The 20339-nt window shown below is 36.8% G+C and overlaps 1 protein-coding gene across 1 annotated transcript in view; it reads left to right on the forward strand.

The window, feature by feature from the left end:
* The window catches only part of RBL2 (RB transcriptional corepressor like 2), a 43798-nt gene that overhangs the window by 10925 nt on the left and 12534 nt on the right, over positions 1 to 20339 (forward strand). Inside the window, exons 5-17 of the mRNA XM_043898475.1 lie at positions 2775 to 2903; positions 4273 to 4433; positions 4526 to 4590; positions 5177 to 5363; positions 9960 to 10126; positions 12275 to 12384; positions 13119 to 13222; positions 14289 to 14426; positions 15254 to 15418; positions 16232 to 16343; positions 18964 to 19233; positions 19427 to 19704; positions 19797 to 19973. Of these exons, the coding sequence (XP_043754410.1) occupies positions 2775 to 2903; positions 4273 to 4433; positions 4526 to 4590; positions 5177 to 5363; positions 9960 to 10126; positions 12275 to 12384; positions 13119 to 13222; positions 14289 to 14426; positions 15254 to 15418; positions 16232 to 16343; positions 18964 to 19233; positions 19427 to 19704; positions 19797 to 19973 (2063 nt within the window). The remainder of the gene's footprint in view (positions 1 to 2774; positions 2904 to 4272; positions 4434 to 4525; positions 4591 to 5176; positions 5364 to 9959; positions 10127 to 12274; positions 12385 to 13118; positions 13223 to 14288; positions 14427 to 15253; positions 15419 to 16231; positions 16344 to 18963; positions 19234 to 19426; positions 19705 to 19796; positions 19974 to 20339) is intronic.

Below are 20339 nucleotides of genomic sequence, written 5' to 3' on the forward strand. Positions count from 1 at the left end.
ATGCTTGCTCAAATGTCTTTAGATACAATTTATTTTTGCTGCCCTCTCTTCTCACTTAATCTGCCCAAGGTCTGCATTCAGTGGAATACATTTTTATGACTATCATTGTCCTCTCTGTGTTTCTGTGTAAAAATGATTCTTAGTAATTTAAGGAAGAAAAGAAAGTACGGTTCCATAGCTTTTTCTGTAGACTGTGTAGAATGCCTTTGCCATTAAGATAGCCTAATAAAATGCAAAGCTAAAATCAAAGAATTATAGAGCTGAAAGGTGTTTCTTCAATAGGAGAGATTCTCACTATTAGGTCAACTTGCCCAATGTATTTATTTTAAAGAGTAAGTTACTGAGGCCCAGAAACCAGCTGCTGGAACAAGAGCTAGGGTTTGAATCCACACCTTCCAGCTCTTGGTTTCATGCTGGGGGTGTGGGTCCTCCGGCAGGGATGTGTCACTCTGTCGGTGTCACTGTGATTTGTCTATAGGTTACAACTCATCCTGCCTTCCCCGAGCTGCATGCTTAATTGAAAAGAAAAATCTTGCCTTGTCAGAAGTAAGCTCTTGGTTATTTTTGCTTTCCATCACACTGAATGTTTCTCTAGTGCAGATGAAGGTGGTGTGATCAGTGGCATGAAATGTAGAACATCTTAAGAGCACATAAACTCTTTTCATGATAGTTTGAACATTTGCTGCCCCTTGGCTTACTGTGGCTGGTGTTATATATGAGATTAATCTTGGCAGTAGGTTATGGGCAGGTATATCTGACTAGAGGATTTTTATCTGTTTGATGTCTTTTTGGTATATGTACACTTGGAGGTAAGTATTTAGTACTGATATATAAATTACTGGAAAAGAAGTGTATTGCCCTCAAGTAGGCTTTGGTCTCAGCTGAGCAACTGGAGTGGCATAGTTTTTGTCTCTACAGTTAACTCAGTGTTTGAATTTTATCTTACTGTTATTAATTGTCTATAATTATTTGGTCTGAAGAGCCTTTTTCTACTCACAGTCCAGTGCTGTGATCATTCATGATTCACTATGATCTTTTCCAGTAGAGTAGATTAGTTGGTTTTATTCAGTTCTCGATTCATTATTTGGGGGGAGGAGGTGTGTTCTTTTATGGGCATCTTTTTCATGACTTTGTGTGCAACAGTGGGCATCCCAGATAATCTCATTCCTGATAAATAAGCTAACATTTGCCTGTTATCTTTGTTGACTTCCAATGGCAAGTACATACCAGTGACAAGTTTGGGCTTGTTGTCATGAAGGGCTTTGTGGCCTGAAGACCGTTAGGCACCGCTTCCTGTTTTACATGATATCCCAAGTCTTTAGTCAGATTATCTTTGTTGATTGAAAGATAAAATATTTCACAAAGTGGGATTTATTTCTAAAGTCAGGATTGGAAAGGTAGACTATGTCATGTTAGGAGAGTCCTGGAATTTAGATTCTGATCTTTAGGGGCATTTAAGTTTCTCGTAAGAAGTTACTGGGCTGCAGATTTTTTCCTTCTATGGCAAGTACACACCAGTGACAAGTTTAGGCTTGTCAGTGTGATGGGCTTTTTAATTTGAAACTGGTAGGTACCACTTCCTGTTTTACATTTGAGGAATTGAGTATATTTTAATATTAAGCATCTTTATAGTCAAACCAAGCAAGTTAGTTTCATTATATCAATGCAGAATTTAACCTATTAATTATCATTTGTGTTTTTGGCGACAGAAAAAATTTTTTTTTCTCTTTCTTTAATTCATTTAAATTCATTTGTTGAAATGTTTCACCTATTTAAAAAAATGAATTGCTTATCCTGATATGCTGAGGTAAGTGGTAACTTTCTTTAGAGGAAAGAAGAAAACAAGCCTGAAACAAAGTAGTGTGAGTGTGTGTTTGTATTTAGTGTGAAAATGTTGAAGTTTAGAAATAATTCTTCAGATGTATGTTAGCTATTTAGATTGAATTCATCTGTTACTATGAGAATGTAAAATCAATACGAAGCATATATAAGCAATGTTTAGTGGAAGGAGGGGTATGCTTAAAGGTACAAAATATCTAGAACTATGTTTTAATTTCTAAGAATAACTTTCTTAACTGCCTGTAAAAACCTGTTTTCAATGTTAGAGATAAACCAGAACTACAAAAGTTATATATTTCTATAGGTTTAGGTTTTGGTTTACTTTTTTCTCTGTTACCAGGCGTCAACAATTATTCCCAGGATATTTGCTCTAGAAATGAAATATCTTTTACTGTGATCCTGTTGCGTTAGTTTGTATGAGCTTGTATTACTACATCAAAAAGCATTGAACTATTACTGTTAGGGGTCTGATGATAGTTTCTGGTCTTTTTAAAGTACATATATGCTAAAAAATAATTATATTAATAATTTTTTAGCTTTTCCCAAATAAGTACTTATACCAGTTTTCCTGACAGAAAAGTATTTTCATATACAACAATTTTTTACAGCTTGAGATAATTTATGAAGTTGTGTTCAGTGTTTTCAAAAGAAAAACCAGTGAAAGTAAGTTTGGACAGGCATTTAATAAATGCTTATTTAACAACTATTAAGTGAATGGCATTTTTAGTAAAGTTTTGGTTTTTCTTAAACTCTTAGAAATTTGTTAAACAGTAAGTAATATTTCAAAATGTAAATTTGCCAAAACACTTTCTGTAGCTCTTGAGTCAGCCCTGCATATTGTTGTATAATGTCATTTTAATTAAAGGAAGAAATTATTTTTATAATATTGTAAAGTTGATGCAGATTTGACTCTATAATTGTTTATAATCCTGTAGGTAATTTTCCCATGATTAGTGATGATTTGGTTAATTCTTATCATCTTCTGCTGTGTGCTTTGGACTTAGTTTATGGAAATGCCCTTCAATGTTCCAATCGTAAAGAACTTGTGAACCCTAATTTTAAAGGTAAGTTTGTAAATCAGGGACTCCGGTGACTCACATGTCTACACTATGTTTACTCTTGGGGGTTGTATACATAGTACAGGTTTCCTAGCATCAGAGAACATAAATGCTTTTCCACGCTTCATCACCATAGTTATCCCAGAGTACTGAGAACTAGGAGTTGAGCTCTCTGTAAAAATATTTGTAGAAAGAAAAATTGCAAATACCACAACGTTTTAAAAGTGTTAGATGACAACTTTAGAAGTTTCTGAAATATATACTCAATGAGAAGAAGGAATTTAGAAATCTGGAGTAGCAATGATGACATTCGAGCTGACGGTGGTTTTGTGTGTTGGCAAGTTTCATGCCTGACACATAGGAGGAAGTCAAAGATTTATTGAAAGATTTATTCATTCAAATCTTTTCTACAGAAGAGGAGTACCTATGGTTCTAAAATAATTAAAATGCATTTTCAGCTCTAAAAGGTATGTGGAAATGATAATTATTTTGGTAATGCATTTAGTAGGCTTTAAAGTATAGAATTTCTATGAATGATACACAGTAAGAGGCCAAATTATGATTTATAAAGCAAATATTTTAAAAGTACTTATTGAACTAGTATGTAATGCTGTTGCTGCTTGAATAATACTTTGGTAGGATTCTGAGTGATTGTCAGTTTTGAAGTGGTTATGATTAGAATTTCAACTTGTCTGACTCACGAGGTAGATTTTTAAAGTTAGTGGAGTTAATTAACTTCAGTTGCTCCTGGTTTGGTAAGCCTAGAGTTCTCCGTATTCTGTCCTTTCATTTATTTTCTTCCTAACTCCCTTTTGTGTTTCTATATTGCTGGTCCCCTTCATTTTTTTCCTCTTATTTATTTATTATTGTTATTTTTTTTTGCCTTGCATTGAGTCTAGGGCAAGGAGGGGTGTAAAGTAATAAAAGCATCTTAAAAAAAAAAAAAAAAAAGAAAGAAAAAGCATCTAATATAATTAAATCAAAGTATATGAAGAGTATGCACTTTGAACAGTAACTTTTCTCAAAGTGACTTTTTTATTTGAATGTAACACTTCTTTGCAAAATTTTATTTTTCTGTTTTGTAGATATTATAGTAGTATAAAAAATAATTTTTTAGTTTTTCTTTTTTAACTATCTCCAGATAGATAACTGGATAACTGAAATCTTTTGAGTCATAATAAAAGCTTTACTTCTATTTGCTATTTTTGAAGTGTATTTAAATGGTTAAATTAGTACCTTACACTATTTCCTATACACGCATGTGCTAACAACTCATGTGCTGATTAGACTCTCTGTTATTTATATTTTAATTTATTACAGTTAGGCTTGTTGAATGCTACCTGATATCCCTGTTCTGTGCTTTTACCCTTCATAGGTCTATCTGAAGATTTTCATGCTAAGGATTATAAACCTTCCTCCGACCCACCTTGCGTTATTGAGAAGCTGTGTTCCTTACATGACGGCTTAGTTTTGGAAGCAAAAGGAATAAAGGAACATTTCTGGAAACCTTATATTAGGAAGCTTTATGAAAAAAAGGTTTGTAAGTAGTAAAGAAATGATTTGAAAATATTTTCTGAGTAAAGACTTGATTTAATATGATGACTTAAGGATCTTTTTTTCCATCATAGCTCCTTAAAGGAAAAGAAGAAAATCTTACTGGTTTTTTAGAACCTGGGAATTTTGGAGAGAGTTTGTGAGTACTTCTGTTATAAAGTGTTTTCATACTTTATGTGCTCAGGGAACGTCAGAGTTTAATGTTTTTATTGTTTGTATCCTGGAAAAATAGAATATGTTTTATGGCAGAATATAGGGACGCAGTAAAAAAATTCTATCACCTCTTACTCAAAGCACATGTTTTGAAGTAGTTGAAAATTGTGTGGCCGTTCTTTAAAGTTTCGATAGTTAAGTTTTGGAATCATGATTTTTGAAAGAAATCCTTTTGGAACTACCCAGGTGGTGAATGATGATGTAGAAGCACTGAGGTCTTCACAGGTGCCTGGAACAGCCAGGAGAGAGAACTCGGCTGGCAGCTTGGTGCAGGGCACCCACCCTGGAACACTGTCAGCAAAATACACTTCCTGTGCAATGCATGAGCATAGTGGAGCACCCTGCATTTTTATACTCCTCAGTTTTTATCTTAGTGATCCCACTGAAATTTAACTTTCACAGAACTGTTAGAATTTTTAGTAAATGAAAACAGTGAAACAAGTAGCCTCATACAACCTCAAATGGCAGTTCTGCAAGTGTACATTTTGTCTGTTTTTTCTCCCCCCCTCTAGTAAAGCCATCAATAAAGCCTATGAGGAGTATGTTTTATCTGTTGGGAATTTAGATGAGCGGATTTTTCTGGGAGAGGATGCTGAGGAGGAAATTGGGACTCTCTCAAGGTGCCTGAATACTGGTTCAGGAACAGAGACTGCTGAGAGGGTGCAGATGAAAAACATCCTGCAGCAGCACTTCGACAAGGTGAGTCAAGCCGTGCCAGAAGGTGGGCACCACGGGAGCAGACACGCCCGAGGCTCTGCTTCATTTCGGCAACTGTGTGTGTGTGTGCGTTTTACTGGCTTCCAGTACGGAAAAGAAAATTCACATCCTACCTATTGCAGTGGAAAAGGTTATCTCTGTCTTTATTATTTTAATTTTTGTTGACATTGACTTTCACAAGTTTTGGTTAGAGCTTCGGAAAAGAATTTAATATACATGTCAACGAATGCCTCAGGCTGGTTGTTGGTTTTGAAAAGATGGGCCAGGAATATGCAGCTTTTACATACTGAACATAGTAGGCATTTTGAAAATGATTGACCCGAATTAGTACTTTCATCTAAGACACTAGGGAAACTGAGAATATGTAGTCTTTAAGAAAACTCTCTTAAACGGAGTTTCGGGATCATGTGTCATATCAGGCAGGATGATAGAGACTGAGAGTTTCCCTTCCATTGTGTGGTGTTCATAGAAAATAAGCAACTTCTGACAGGTACTTCCAGAGGCAGTATGGCTAATTCCAAGGGGTCACTCACCTGTAAGACCAGACTCAAGGCTGGTTTGGTTTTTTCATTCAGCAAATATTCTCAAGATATTCTGTATACAGGTTGTGTCCTAGACACTGGGGCTACATCAGTGAACAAAACAGCTATGAATATCCTGTTTAATATTCTGGTGTGGGGAGATGGATAAGCAATAACCAAACAAGTAAATATATAGTATATCAGAAGATGATAAATGAAGAAAACTAAAATAGAGTAGTAGAACAAAGTATTGAGGAGAAGAGAGAATGGGTGGGCCTTGGGCTCCTGGGTGTAGATAGGGTGGTTGGAAAAGGCGTCTCTGAGGAGGTAGTATTAACGCAGACCTGAAGAAGGTGAGGAAGCAAGTTATGGGAGCAGCTGGGAAAGGTATTTGAAACCAAGACAGCAGCAAGCACAAAGCCACTAGGTACGAATCTGATTGGCTTTTTAAAGGAACAGTGAGAACACCAGTGTGGTAGAAATTGAATGAGTGAGAGAAACATGGCTAAGAAGTGAAGGAGGGTGGACCAAAGGGACAGGCCAACCATATAGGGCTGTGAAAGCCATGAGAAGAGGTTCACTTTTGCTCTGCTTGAGAGGAAAGCCATTAGGAAGGTGTTGTAGAGAACAGTGACTGATGGGATCTGGTTTACATTTTTAAAAGGGCTCATGAAGAGGTGGGATGGGGCAGGGGTGGGAGTAAGGAATTAAGAGGCTATTGCAATGATTCTGGTGATAATTCATGGTGTTTTTTTTTTTTTTTTTACGTTTTATTTTTTATTTATTTATTTATTTATTTATTTTATTTATTTATTTTTTTTCCAGTGGGTTTTGTCATACATTGATATGAATCAGCCATGGGTTAGAAATTCTGTGGATGCTGTCTCCATAACAGAGCCCAAATACAACCATTTCTCTGATTCAAAACACCATGAATTTACATGTATTCGGGATTGGGAATACATGAATACATGTAAATTCATGGTGTTTTGAATCAGAGAAATGGTTGTATTTGGGCTCTGTTATGGAGACAGCATCCACAGAATTTCTTGCACAAGTGTGCAAGAAAGAAAACAGTGAGGACTCCAGTTGGGTGTATGGTATAAAAGCTAATGTCCTTACAGATGTCTGGAAGGTCTTCAGTGATCTAGCCCCACTCCCTCTCTGAATTCGTCTCTCACCACCTTCTTCCTCACCGTTTCCACTCATGTCACATTAACCTCCTTTTTCCTTCTTCAGATATGCCAGGCGTACTCCCAACTCAGAGCAAGCTGTTTCCTTGGCCTATGGTGTGTTTCTTCAAGATACTCATGTGGTTTACTTGTTCACTTCCTCCAGATCTCTAATAACCTGACTACGATATAAAATAATAACCACCAGCATCCTCCCATCATACCTCAAGACTTCTTTTCCCTCTTACTCTGTGATTAGTGTTAGTATTAATCACTGTCTGATGGTTGGTAGATAGGTAGAAAGAAATGTTTATCTGAAGATGACAGGTAGAGAAAGACAGAAGGAGGAAGAGGGGAAGGAGGATAGACGGACTGGGACTGTTCATTATCTGTCTCCTTGCATTAGAGTCTAAGCTTCAGGAGGTCTGTGACGAGTGTTGTGTTCAGTGCTTGTAGGCATTACATAATTATTTACTATTGACAGTTATTGAGGGAGAAAGAACAAGTCTAGGGGGGGTGAAAATCAAGAGTTACAGTCATGAGCATGTTCAATGTGAGATGTCTTTTAGACATTCTAGTAGAGGAGCTGAGTAGCCAGTTAAGAGATACACAAGACTAGGGCTTCCCTGTTGGTCCAGTGGTTAAGAATCTACCTGCCAATGTAGGGGACACAGATTCAGTCCCTGGCCTGGAAAGATTCCACATGCTGAGAACTAAGCAACTAAGCCCATGAGCTGTAACTACTGAGCCAGCATGCATACAGCCTGTGCTCACAACAAGAGAGACCACCGCAATGGGAAGCCTGAGCATCGCAACAAAGAGCAGCCCCCACTTGCTGCAACTAGAGAAAGCCTGCACGCAGCAACAATGACCCAGTGCAGCCAAAAAAAAAAAGATAAATAAATCTTTAATAAAGAGAGAGATATAAGACAAGAGTTCACAGCAAATGTAAAGGCTATATATATAAGTACCTGTGTGTGTGCGCTCAGGTGTGTCTGACTCTTTGCGACCCCACGGCCTGTAGCTTGCCAGGCTCCTCTGTCCAGGCAGGAAGACTGGAGTGAGTTGCCATGCCCTCCTCCAGGGAATCTTCCCGATCCAAGATCAAAGCAGCATCTCTTATGTCTCCTATATTGGGTTCTTTACCTCTAGCACCACCTGTGAAGCCCATATGTAAGGACTTCACACACACATACACATAAGAGTCATTAGGATACAGATGGCTTTTAAAGTCATGGAATTAGGAGACGTTACCTAATAGTATGAGTTGACAGGCAATAAAAGAGGTCTAAGGAGTTAAAGACTCTTCTTGATCAGAATGCACAGGAAGTTTTAAGCTAAGAACTTAAACGGGGCTACCAAGAAGCCCCATGCCGACCTTGAGGACTGTGGGCAGGAAGTTGTTTGTGGTTGTCTTACCTCATTTCCTTTGTGGAAGCACTGCTGCCTGTAGGCACCGTGGTGAGATGCTGCTGGCTGCTGATGCTGCTCCTCCCAGGAAGGCACCGGGTCATATACAGGGAAGACGGTGGCTGCAAGAAAAGCTGTCCAGGGACTCCGCTGGTGGCCCAGTGGTTGAGACTCGGTGCTCCCAATGCGGGGGGCCCAGGTCTGATCCCAATGCTGCAACTAAAGAACCTGCACATGGCAGCCAAGATCCCAAGTGCGGCAACTAAGAACTGACGAAGCCAGGAAAAAAAAGCTGTTAGGTACAGGGGGAAATCTTCTGAATGTAGTTAATCTACCTAGATCATCTTAATGACCTAAAAGAATTATAGAATTAACTTCTTTGAAGCAGAGTGGAAGTCTTGGCTCTACTCTTAAGTCACAGAGAAAGCGTATAGACTTATTTCTGTATAGTGCATTTCTGTGTTTTTCTGTATCTCGTGGAACTCGAACAGTTCTGTTGCCAGGTAAAATTTTTGGTTGGTGTTTTTACAACTGTCTCTGGAATAAATACATTTACTACATAGGGAAACATAGTCCGTCTTGAGTATTAAAAAACTCTTAAGCCATCTTAACCTTTCAGAGTTTGTTGGAAATATAGAAAAAGATATTTTATTAGACTATGTATTCATGCTTAAATTTTTTGGCATCAAGTTGTATCTTTTTCATTTTTGTGTTTAAGAATTTCACTTGAACTTATTTCTCTGAAGATCTGTCTGCTTGAGGGGGGAAAACCTATGATAGATTCTAGAAACTAAAGGAGGGACAAGAAGACTAAAGAAGGCTCTTCTGCATCAGGTTGTGTTCTACATCTAGGAAGGTTTGCTTTATCCTCTCTGTGAAGCAGATTGGATTATTCAGATGGGCTTTTGTGAAATCATGGATTTCATTTGGGCTGGATTTAATTTTCAGCTTTCTTTGTCAGTCTTTGAATAATTACAAAAATAACAATAGATGGAGTTATGAAATTATGTTTGTCAGAGATAGCCTTAATATTTTCATGCTTCTTTTTGCTTTCAAGTTAAGTTTTGAAGGAGGAATATTAGGGAACTATTCTTTATTTTAAACATTAACTTTTTTTTTTGTCTGTGCCACATGGTGAGGCTTGTGGGATCTTAGTTCCCAACCAGTGATTGAACCACAGCCCTTGGCAGTGAAAGTTCAGAGCCCTAACCACAGGACTGCTGGGAGAATTCCCATAAATATTTAACTTTTAAGAGACAAACTTCTTGGTTGGCTAAAGTATAGATTGTCCTTTAACACAATTTCACATGGATAATGATGTCCCTTAGTGGTGTTATATTTAAATTCCAAGAAAGTGGTGACATTTGAATCACTAATATTTATGAATAATATAAAGTTTGATTGGCTTGAATTCCCGTTTATGAAGTGATTGACAGTCTCTTTGACCTAAAATAATGTTCCTTTCCCCCCTTTAGTCTAAAGCACTTAGAGTCTCCACACCTCTTACCGGTGTGAGGTACATTAAGGACAACAGCCCTTGTGTAACTCCAGTTTCTGCAGCTACACACAGCTTGAGTCGCCTTCACACCATGCTCACGGGCCTCCGGAACGCCCCGAGTGAGAAGCTGGAACAGGTCCTGAGGTTAGTTGGAGCCCTTCTTGCCTTCTAAGATTTGGTTGTTGACTGTCTCTCAAGTTTTTATTTTAATATTTTGCCATATGTGCCTTAATTCACCCATTGAAAATTTTATATCAGTGTTATGCTCAGTTCTGTTCTAGGCCTTAGAGGACATAGAAGGTATGAATAGAAAATGATCCTTTTTTCTCAGTATCTTAGTCCATTTGGGCTGCTATAGCAGAATATGGTAGGCTGAGTATTGGTGGCTTAGAGACAACAGACATTAATTTCTAACAGTTTTGAAGGCTGGAAGTCCAAGATCAAGGTGCTAACAGTCAGTGTCGGGTGAGGACTGCTTCCTGGTTCGTAGACAGCTGTCTTTTTGCTGTGTCCTCATGTAGCAGAAGGAAGAAGGGAGCTCGCTTGGGTTTGCTTTATAGGGGCTCTAATCCCATTCATGAGGACTGCCCCCCTCATGACCTAATCACCTCCTAAATGCCCCACCTCTGTACATTGTCACCTTGGGGATTAGATTTCAGTACATGGAATTGAGGCGGGAGTAGGGAGGGGAGCAGCCAGGGACACTCAGTTCATAGCTCTCAGATTTTTTTAAACATAGTTCAGGAGACAGTAACTGATAACACTACATACTGTAGAATGAAACACTAAACTATCTATTATCAATTATTCTATCTTAAGATTTCAAGGAAAGAAGGATCAGTAAAGATGGGCATCTGTCAAAGGACTTCAGAATGAGGATTGAATCTGAGCAAATTTCTGAAGGGTGGGTCACATTTGAAAAGATAGCCAATTAGATTCACAGCCAATGTAAAACCACTGTAACTTTTCTAAGTTCTATAAAACACCCTTAGCCTAAAAAGGAAGTCAGCTGCCTTTAGTTCCTTTGATCTGTCTGATAACTAGTAAGAATATCAGGGAACTTTAGTGAAAAACACAATAGACTGAATTTCATTACCTGTGCATAATTTTTAGCAAATTTACTTGACAAAATTACCTCAAAGACTGCTCCTATTCCTAAACATTTATGATTTAATGACATAGACCCTGTGGGAGGCCATAAAATTTCTGGCAGTATAGTATAAGAAAGCCCTATATAAACATACAGTAATTTCCCACTCATAGCCACACATATTAAATACCAAGGCTGATCACTTTTCCTGTACATTTTTAAAAATGAAGTCTACTTTATTCATAAACTCGATTGTGATTGACACCCAATAGGCTTTTTCTGTCTGACCTCTTCCTAAGTCATATTTCTCAGATGAATCTTGTTTACCTAGAAATCAGAAGCATTTTATAAATACATTTTGGAAGACTGTCAACCTCTGTGTCTTCCACATCTCTTTGCAGTCTCTAACTAGGTATAGCAGCTTCTTTAATCTTAGATACCATTAGTGGGGTTAAATATTGCCAGTAGATACTAGGTAGAACCAGAGAGTCCTGGTTTTGTAACCTCTGTGTGTATTCATAAATAAAATTCTGCTTACATGTGATATTCAGTAGCCATTAGTATCAGGACTATAATTGATTTTTATTTCCTTTATAATTTTCTAAACTTGCTACATTTCTACAATGAATATATATGTTTATGATCAAGATAAAAACATAGTTATTACAAAAGCCCACATGGTGATCATTTATATTATGCTTCTGAATTGAACATACAGTGCCTTTCAAGTAAAAATAGAAAAATCAATGAAATAAACTTCATTTTGGAGGAAAAAATGTAGAATGCCAGTAATGATTTCTATGACTTTGTTGTAGTATAGATTATATAACCCTTCATTCTGTTTTCTTCCAGGAGTCCTTAATAAGAGTTGTGCTGCTATCTGGGGAAAGAGTTGAGGGCAATTTTGTTTGTCAACAGTGATTGCAGATGTGTAGGGTAGGTGGGGGCCAGTCTCGCTCACCAAATGGGCACCGGTCAGAGTTGCTCCATGGAATAAATATTTTTCATTCAAATGGTAATTCTAACAGCTTTGATAAGGAAGTATGGGATTGCCTGGATTAATTGGGACATGTACAGTTTCTGCTCAAAGTATTTGATATTTACAGGTTAAAATTACTCTGAAATTCCAGAGTTGTAAACAGTTTATCACTTTGTGACTTGGTAAGACACTTAAATAAGATAATTTCTTCTTCTTTTTTTAGGTCATGTTCTAGAGATCCAACCCAGGCTATTGCCAACAGATTGAAGGAAATGTATGAGATATATTCTCAGCATTCCCAGTCAGAGGAGGATAGCAGTAACTGTGCTAGAGGTAAGGCTTAATATTATCCATATTGTTTTCATTTTTGAAATTTAACTATTAATGTTAACATTAATCTGGATTTCTTTCTTGGAAACTGAGTCAGAAATATGTAGAAAAGATTTGACTCTAGTCTGAGGGCCACAATACGGATATCCAACTTTTCTGTCAACCAACTGATTTCTAGGCTAATCTCAAATAAGAGAGAAATTTTAGATTGATAATCTTTATTATGTTGGACTTCTGGCACTTAAAAAAATCTTTAATTTTCATTTGTAGACTGGATATTAAGTATAGAACTATAGTGATTCCTCATAAGAACAAGGACGGAAGATATAACTGTTACCTGCCCAGGCCTGTTCTTGGAGTTGTTTGATGTCGTGAAGTATAAGTACCAAATAGGAGTGCAGTAGCAAGCCAATTACATACTTCTTAGCATAGAGCTGCTCCATTTGGAATTTAAAAAAAGAAAAAAAGTGTGATCTTGATGGAATGCTATTACAGTTTTTATGTACAAATTTTATTTCCAATTTTAGAAAAATTTCATGTTACTATGAAGAAAATGTTAAGGAATTTTAGGGACAGTTGAAATAGTAGCTCTGGGAAGTACATACAAATATATGAAGTGTTGGGGTTGGTTTTTAAATGGTATTCTGTGGGTAGGGGATGGGATAGACCCTCATTTTCCATAATACTTATGTTCTTTGCATGTGATTTTTGTGGTTTTTTTTTTATTATTTATTCAGATATTGCCAGCAAACATTTTCGTTTTGCAGAGATGCTTTACTATAAAGTATTAGAATCTGTTATTGAGCAGGAACAAAAAAGACTGGGAGACATGGATTTATCTGTGAGTAAATAACCAATGTCCTGAGCAGCACAATAAAATGTAGTTCCCTTTCAGCCCAACCCACCAAGAAAACAGCCATTATTGAAAAAAATAATATATGACTTTGAAGGAATAAGATTGTCATCTAAGGAAACTTGTGTTCTGAGCCTCTCATCTCCAGTTGCCCACTTAGTGTTTCTCATTGCAGTAGGCTATGTGTTATCACTTAGAGTTTCTGTGGGCAATAAGACTCTGCAGTCAAGGTTAACACATTCAGACTTAACTTTAATTGAGGTTTTTAAATAACATGGAGTTTTAATTCAAGCCTTGTATAGAATAAATTGAGTATTGACTATATAGGAATTTAACATAAATATTTAACCATTGATCTGTGACTAAGGTAATTTTTCTAGATTGTGGAAGTAATGCTTACTTTTAATGACCTCAATAAAAATAATTTTAAAATAAATTAACTTTAAATAACATTTTAGTGAAAACTGTAAAATTGACACATAATGGTTCTGACTCCTTATAACTATCTACACTGCTTTTATTCTGTATAAAAATATGGCTGTGTATACAATGGAATGTTAGCCATAAAACAGAATGAAATTCTGCCATTTGCATGGTGTGGATGGACCTAGAGAATACTAAGTGAAATAATGTCACTTACATATGTAATCTTAAAAGTATGCAAAACAGAAACAGACTCACTGATACAGAAAACAGACGTGTGCTTACCACGGGGAGAGGGAAGGAGGAAAGGATAAGTTAGGACTGTGGGATTAACTGTACTAACTGCTATATACAAAACAGATAAGCAACAGGATATACTGTATAGCACAGTGCATTACAGCCACTGCCTCATAATAATTTATCTGTAGAGCATAATCTGCAAAAGTACTGAGTCATGACACTGTACTCCTGAGGCTGCTGTAACATGTGAATCACCTGAACTTCAGTAAAGTAGTGTGTGGTTGTAGAAACTTAAAAGGCTGTTTCAGGACAATTTTTCTGTTTTAAATTTTGAGACATACAGAAGAGTATAAAAATGTTCCTACATGTTGAAACTTTGCTTTTTTTATAGGGCATTCTGGAACAAGATGCATTCCACAGATCACTCTTGGCATGCTGCCTTGAGGTCGTCACTTTTTCTTACAAGCCTCCTGGGAATTTTCCATTTATTACTGAAATATTCGATGTGCCACTTTATCATTTTTACAAGGTATTTTTGAAAATCTGATACTGATGAGGAAATTATAGAAGAGAGTAACATCTTGTACTTAGTCATCTAATCCATTTTAATATGGAAGTACATTTCTTCTGTTTTTAATTACATATTTAATAATTGCCACTCTAAATGGGGAGCAGAGAAGAAATAAGAGTCTTAAGAACTATATAAATTCTTTTAATGTGTATAGACCTATTTTGTATATAAGTTTCATATGATTCCTCCATTTATCTGATAGTCTTTAGAATACTTTCTTTTTATAAGGTAAGAAAGTTTATAAATAGCAAATTATCACTAGCTAATCATGATAGCAACCTTCTTTTTAATTTTATGACAATTAAATGAAAGTGTCTTTCAGAAAAGAACTTTTCACATGTTATATAGAGGTACACAGCACTAATTTGGTTTCCCTTTTGATATTGATTTAGTATATAAATTTATCTTAATTCTCATACACTAGTTAAAACTAATTTTTATAGTGGCATAGACTGCTCAGTTTTTAAATATCACATTTTGAGTCATGTTTCTTAATCTCAATAGAGCATGTTTTTTAATTTAAAGATTTTTGAAATGTATTACCTTACAAAAGATTTTAGATGGTTCATACCTGCAGTTTAAATAATTATTTATTAAGGTAATGAAATGAAGAGCAGCTGTTTCAAAATAATATTCTTTAACCTTATAATTTTTCATAAATTGACTTCTGTTTCTATAAATGTTAAAAATATTGAAATATGTTTGCCCATTTTGCTTTTCCACTTGAATAATTTTCTTGTTAAAAGTTATTACTAAACAAACCAAGACATTTTTAAACATTTCAGGTGATAGAAGTATTCATTAGAGCAGAAGATGGCCTTTGTAGAGAGGTGGTAAAACACCTTAATCAGATTGAAGAACAAATCTTGGATCATTTAGCATGGAAACCAGAGTCTCCGCTCTGGGACAGAATTAGAGACAATGAGAACAGAGTTCCCACATGCGAAGAGGTTTGTGAAAGTATCTTAACATCTTTCTATGACAAAAAGCATATCACCATCTATCCTATTCATAATTCTCTTTCACTGACCACAATTAAACTTAGCATCTTGCTCATAAGTGTGGGAGGGCAGCAGCTGGGTGTAGTCTGGTACAGTCACCTCTGTGTCTACAAGGAAACAAGAGTCAAATGGGTAGTGACCGCCCCAAGGTCTTGGTGACAGAGTGAGAATTCAGTGTTGTGTCTTGATTTCCTAATCAAGTTTCTGTACTTTAAAATGGTTGATTGTCTAATTCTCCAAATGAGTAATGAAGGTTAATTTGTATTTAGTATCCAGTTATTAGGTTTGAATTTTTTAAACCTGCCAGAATTTTTTTTAAAGCTTTACTTATTATTTTTTTTGGCTGTTGCTGGGTCTTCATTGCGCACGTGGGCTTTCTCTGGTTGCTGCAAGTAGGGGCTGCTCTCTAGTCGCACTGTGCAGGCTTCTCATTGGGTGACTTCTCTTGTTGCAGAGCATGGGCTCTAGGGTGCACGGGCTTCAGTAATTGCTCGGGGGCATGTGGGATCTTCCTGGACCAGGGATCGAACTCATGTCCACTGTATTGGCAGGCAGATTCCTATCCACTGCACCACCAAGAAAGTCCCAGAATTTTTTTTTTTAACTTCAGTATGAAATTGAAAAAGATAGGTGATTTTATTTAGAGGGACTGATGAGCCAAGATAATTTCCTTTTGCCTTAGATTATTATTTTTTGATGTTTTAAAAAAAACAAAACTTTTTTGAATCATGGTATTTTGTGTAAACATTTCTTACTTAATAGGTCATGCCACCTCAGAACCTGGAAAGAGCAGATGACATTTGTATTGCTGGCTCCCCTCTGACTCCCAGAAGGGTGAGTGAAGTTCGTGCTGATACTGGAGGACTTGGAAGAAGTAAGTTTAAAATATTAGGGCAAGTATTTTGGGGATTTAAATTCCATCCAAGTGAAGTTAGTAGGGTATATACAGAAGAAAATAATCTGTGCATTATAGTGTCACGTGGATCAGTTAAAGAGCACAAGAAAATGTATAAGTATCTTTTAAAATAGATAGAATGCTATATATATTAATGTGATTCCTATTTTTTAAGTATATTTTTTCCTATCAACATACAAAAGGGCTGAAATGGAAAAACCAAACCATAAAAAATGATTATTGTTGGGTAATAGAATTCCAGGTGATTTCTATAAAGTTTTTAAGATGAATATGAATTACTGTTAAAATCAGAAGAAACAGAAAAAGGTTTCTTAAAGATGGAGTCTATGATGTAATTAGGTATAGACGAGCCAGTGAGGTGAGAGGACTGAATGGCCTGAGTGTGTTCAGGTTTTTTATTTTTTTGACCATGCCTTGCTCCTTGTGGGATCTTAGTTCCCTGACCAAGGATTGCCCCCGGCAGTGAAATCTCCAAGTCCCAACCGCGGGTCACGGGGAATTCCCAGGCATGTTTAGCTTTGCCTCTTGTCAGCCGAGCAGTGCTACTCTGGTTAACGTAACAGCATTGCTGTCCCTGAGGTGCAGCAAAGCGAAGCTATTCCTCTGGTTACATTTTAGACAGCTCTTTATAACAGTTGCCAAGTGCAACACATACTTCAGATAAAACTACTTTTTTAAAAGCAGTTCTGTAAATCCAGAGAGTTCTCAATCGTTAGATGCCATTAGAAAGATATTATTTCTAGATCAACTTTTTAATGTAATTGATAAGCACTGGCTATAGAAGATCAGTTTTAAAATCAGAAATCACTCTGTGTCCGTGCATAGTCAATGAATATGAATGATCTGTATGAAAATTTCCTCATTTTTTAAAGAGTAGGCATAATGGCTTAACTTTTTCTGCTTGTTATCCACTTTAAACTTCATTTTTTGTACTTAGCACTTTTCCATTTTCATGAGGTCTTTTACTGTTTTACATGATAATGATCATAATTTGAAACACTAAAAAAAACTATTGAAATATAGTTGATTTACAATATTGTGTTAATTTCTGCTATCTAGCAAAGTGATTCAGTTATACATGTAATATATTCTTTCTTCATATTCTTTTCTATTATAGTTTAGTACAGGATATTAAATATAGTTCCCTGTGCTATACAAGAGAACTTTTTTTGTTTATCCAGAGATAATGATCATAATTAATGTATTCTTCTTAACTCTGCAGCTTTGTTCCAAATGTCAATCTAGTAAATTTGTTTGCTTTTGTATTATCAAGAAATTGAAATGTTAAGCCACAGTCTATCAGAACTACTATCAATCCTCTTATGACCTCCCTACATATATTTTAATACTTAAAACCCACTCATGTGCAGTTTTTACAGCTGGACATGGAACAGAGAAAGGGATGCTTCTCAAAAATTCAGATTGCTATGGATTCAAACTTAACAACAGACGAAGCTACAGTGGTTAACAGAGTTTCTGTTTGGGATGTTGAAAAAGTTTTGGGGAAATATGTGGTGGTAGTGGTGGTCTGCACAGTAAGTGAAAGTCACTTAGTCGTGTCCAACTCTTTGCAACCCCATAGACTATACAGTCCATGGCATTCTCCAGGCCAGAATACTGGAGTGGGCAGCTGTTCCCTTCTCCAGGGGATGTTCCCAACCCAGGGATCGAACTGAGGTCTCCCCCATTGTGGGCGGATTCTTTGCCAGCTGAGCCACCAGGGAAGTCCAAGAATCCTGGAGTTGGTAGCCTATCCCTGCTCCAGTGAACCTTCCCAACCCAAGAATCAAACGGGGGTCTCCTGCTTTGCAGGCAGGTTCTTTACAAACTGAGCTACCAGCAACACCCTCTGTGAATGTGATACCACTAGATCGTATACTCAAAAATGGGTAAAATGCCAAATTATATATATTTTACCACAACTTTAAAAAAAATAGTAATGTAATATACCCCAAACCATGTACAATTTAAGTGGGTGAAATATATGTGAATCGTATCTCAGTAAGGTTGTTTAAAGAATAATAAGCTAAGCTTAATTGAATCTAAAACATATATGTCCATTCTTACTGAATAACATTGTATTTTAGTAACTTTCTACGTGTAAAAAGTAACAATGATGAAAATGCATAAAATGGAGAGTAAATACCCCAAATGTTACCATAGTAATTTCAAGTCCGTCAAGTCTTCATATCAAGTAGTAGCTTTACAGTGAAATCGTGTTATCTGAGTGTTAGGTAGAAACTGAATACAGTAGAAAAATAGTTAATCAAAATGCCCCCAAATCATTAAGACCTCATGGTAGTGGAGGGAAAAGTCTAGTTTGATTTAGTAGAAGTTGTAGTGAAAAAAGCAACTGTGTGAGACAAATAAAGAAAAATCCTTCCTTTAAATTATGCTCTTAATAGTATTCAGTTGAATTTTCATTCATTGAATTTAGCTATGATGTGACTCCTGTAATTTTTGTTTTTCAATTATAACATATTTCAAACACTTAGTTGTGAGCATAATATCTTGGATGGCAGTCAGATCTGTCTCCTTGAGTTAAATGGTTCGATCTTTTCTTTTTTTCTGACCCTAGGCATATCATCTCCAACCACACTGTATGATAGGTACAGCTCCCCAACAGCCAGTTCTACCAGAAGGCGACTATTTGTGGAGAACGACAGCCCCACTGACGGAGGGACCCCTGGGCGCATTCCCGCGCAGCCTCTGGTCAATGCTGTCCCTGCGCAGAATGTGCCTGGGGAAGCCGTATCTGTCACACCAGTTCCTGGACAGACCTTGGTCACCATGGCAACAGCCACCGTCACAGCCAACAATGGACAAACAGTGACCATTCCTGTACAAGGTAAGGAAGGCAGAGTTGAATATTGACTTCTTTCTCTGGCATTTATTACCTGAGATTTGGCTGGAATGATGATACGAGACAAGTGTGGAGTGGGAAGGGGGTTGGGAGGGGAAAAATGGGAACCCTCTGCCCGGAGAATCTGGTATTATCAACATTTTCTTTGTGCTTTCTTTTCCTTTGAAACTAACTGTAGGTATTGCCAATGAGAATGGAGGAATAACGTTCTTCCCAGTCCAAGTCAATGTTGGGGGGCAGGCGCAAGCTGTGACCGGCTCCATCCAGCCCCTCAGTGCTCAGGCCCTGGCTGGAAGCTTAAGCTCTCAACAGGTGACAGGAACAACCTTGCAGGTCCCTGGCCAGGTGGCCATTCAACAGATTTCCCCAGGTGGACAGCTTAAACAAGGCCTGCCTTTAGCCAGCAGCAGTATCAGACCCAGGAAGACCAGCTCTTTATCGCTGTTCTTTAGGAAGGTAATTTTTCACGTACCCTCACTAGGTCTAGATCTTGGGAAATACAAGGGTTAGATAAAGTTTGAGATATAATATTTATGTTTATCTACTAGGTTTATCACTTAGCAGGTGTCCGCCTTCGGGATCTTTGTGCTAAATTGGATATTTCAGATGAACTGAGGAAAAAAATCTGGACCTGCTTTGAATTCTCCATAATTCAGTGTCCTGAACTTATGATGGACAGACATCTGGACCAGTTGTTAATGTGTGCCATTTATGTGATGGCAAAGGTGAGTATCATTAGGAATATAAAAGGAAAAAGATGCTACTTCCTTACTCTTAGAACACTTTTAACAGCTTTACTGAGGTAAAATTCACATACCGAATAATTCACCCATTTAAAATATACAGCCCAGTGGATTTTAGTATATTCATAGATATGTGTGACAAGCACCACAGTCAGTTTTAGAATATGATATTCCATTGTATGAATATATGATATTTTGTTTATCCATTTATCAGTTGAGGGACATTTAGATTATTTCTACTTTAGGGCTATTATAAATAATGCCACTAATGAACAAGTGTATATAAGTTTCTGCATGGACATTTTTTCATTTCTCTTCTGTATATACCTTGGAGCATATTGCTGGGTC

This window comes from Cervus elaphus, chromosome 4 (genome assembly GCF_910594005.1).
Source record: "Cervus elaphus chromosome 4, mCerEla1.1, whole genome shotgun sequence".
Classification (NCBI taxonomy): Eukaryota; Metazoa; Chordata; class Mammalia; order Artiodactyla; family Cervidae; genus Cervus; species Cervus elaphus.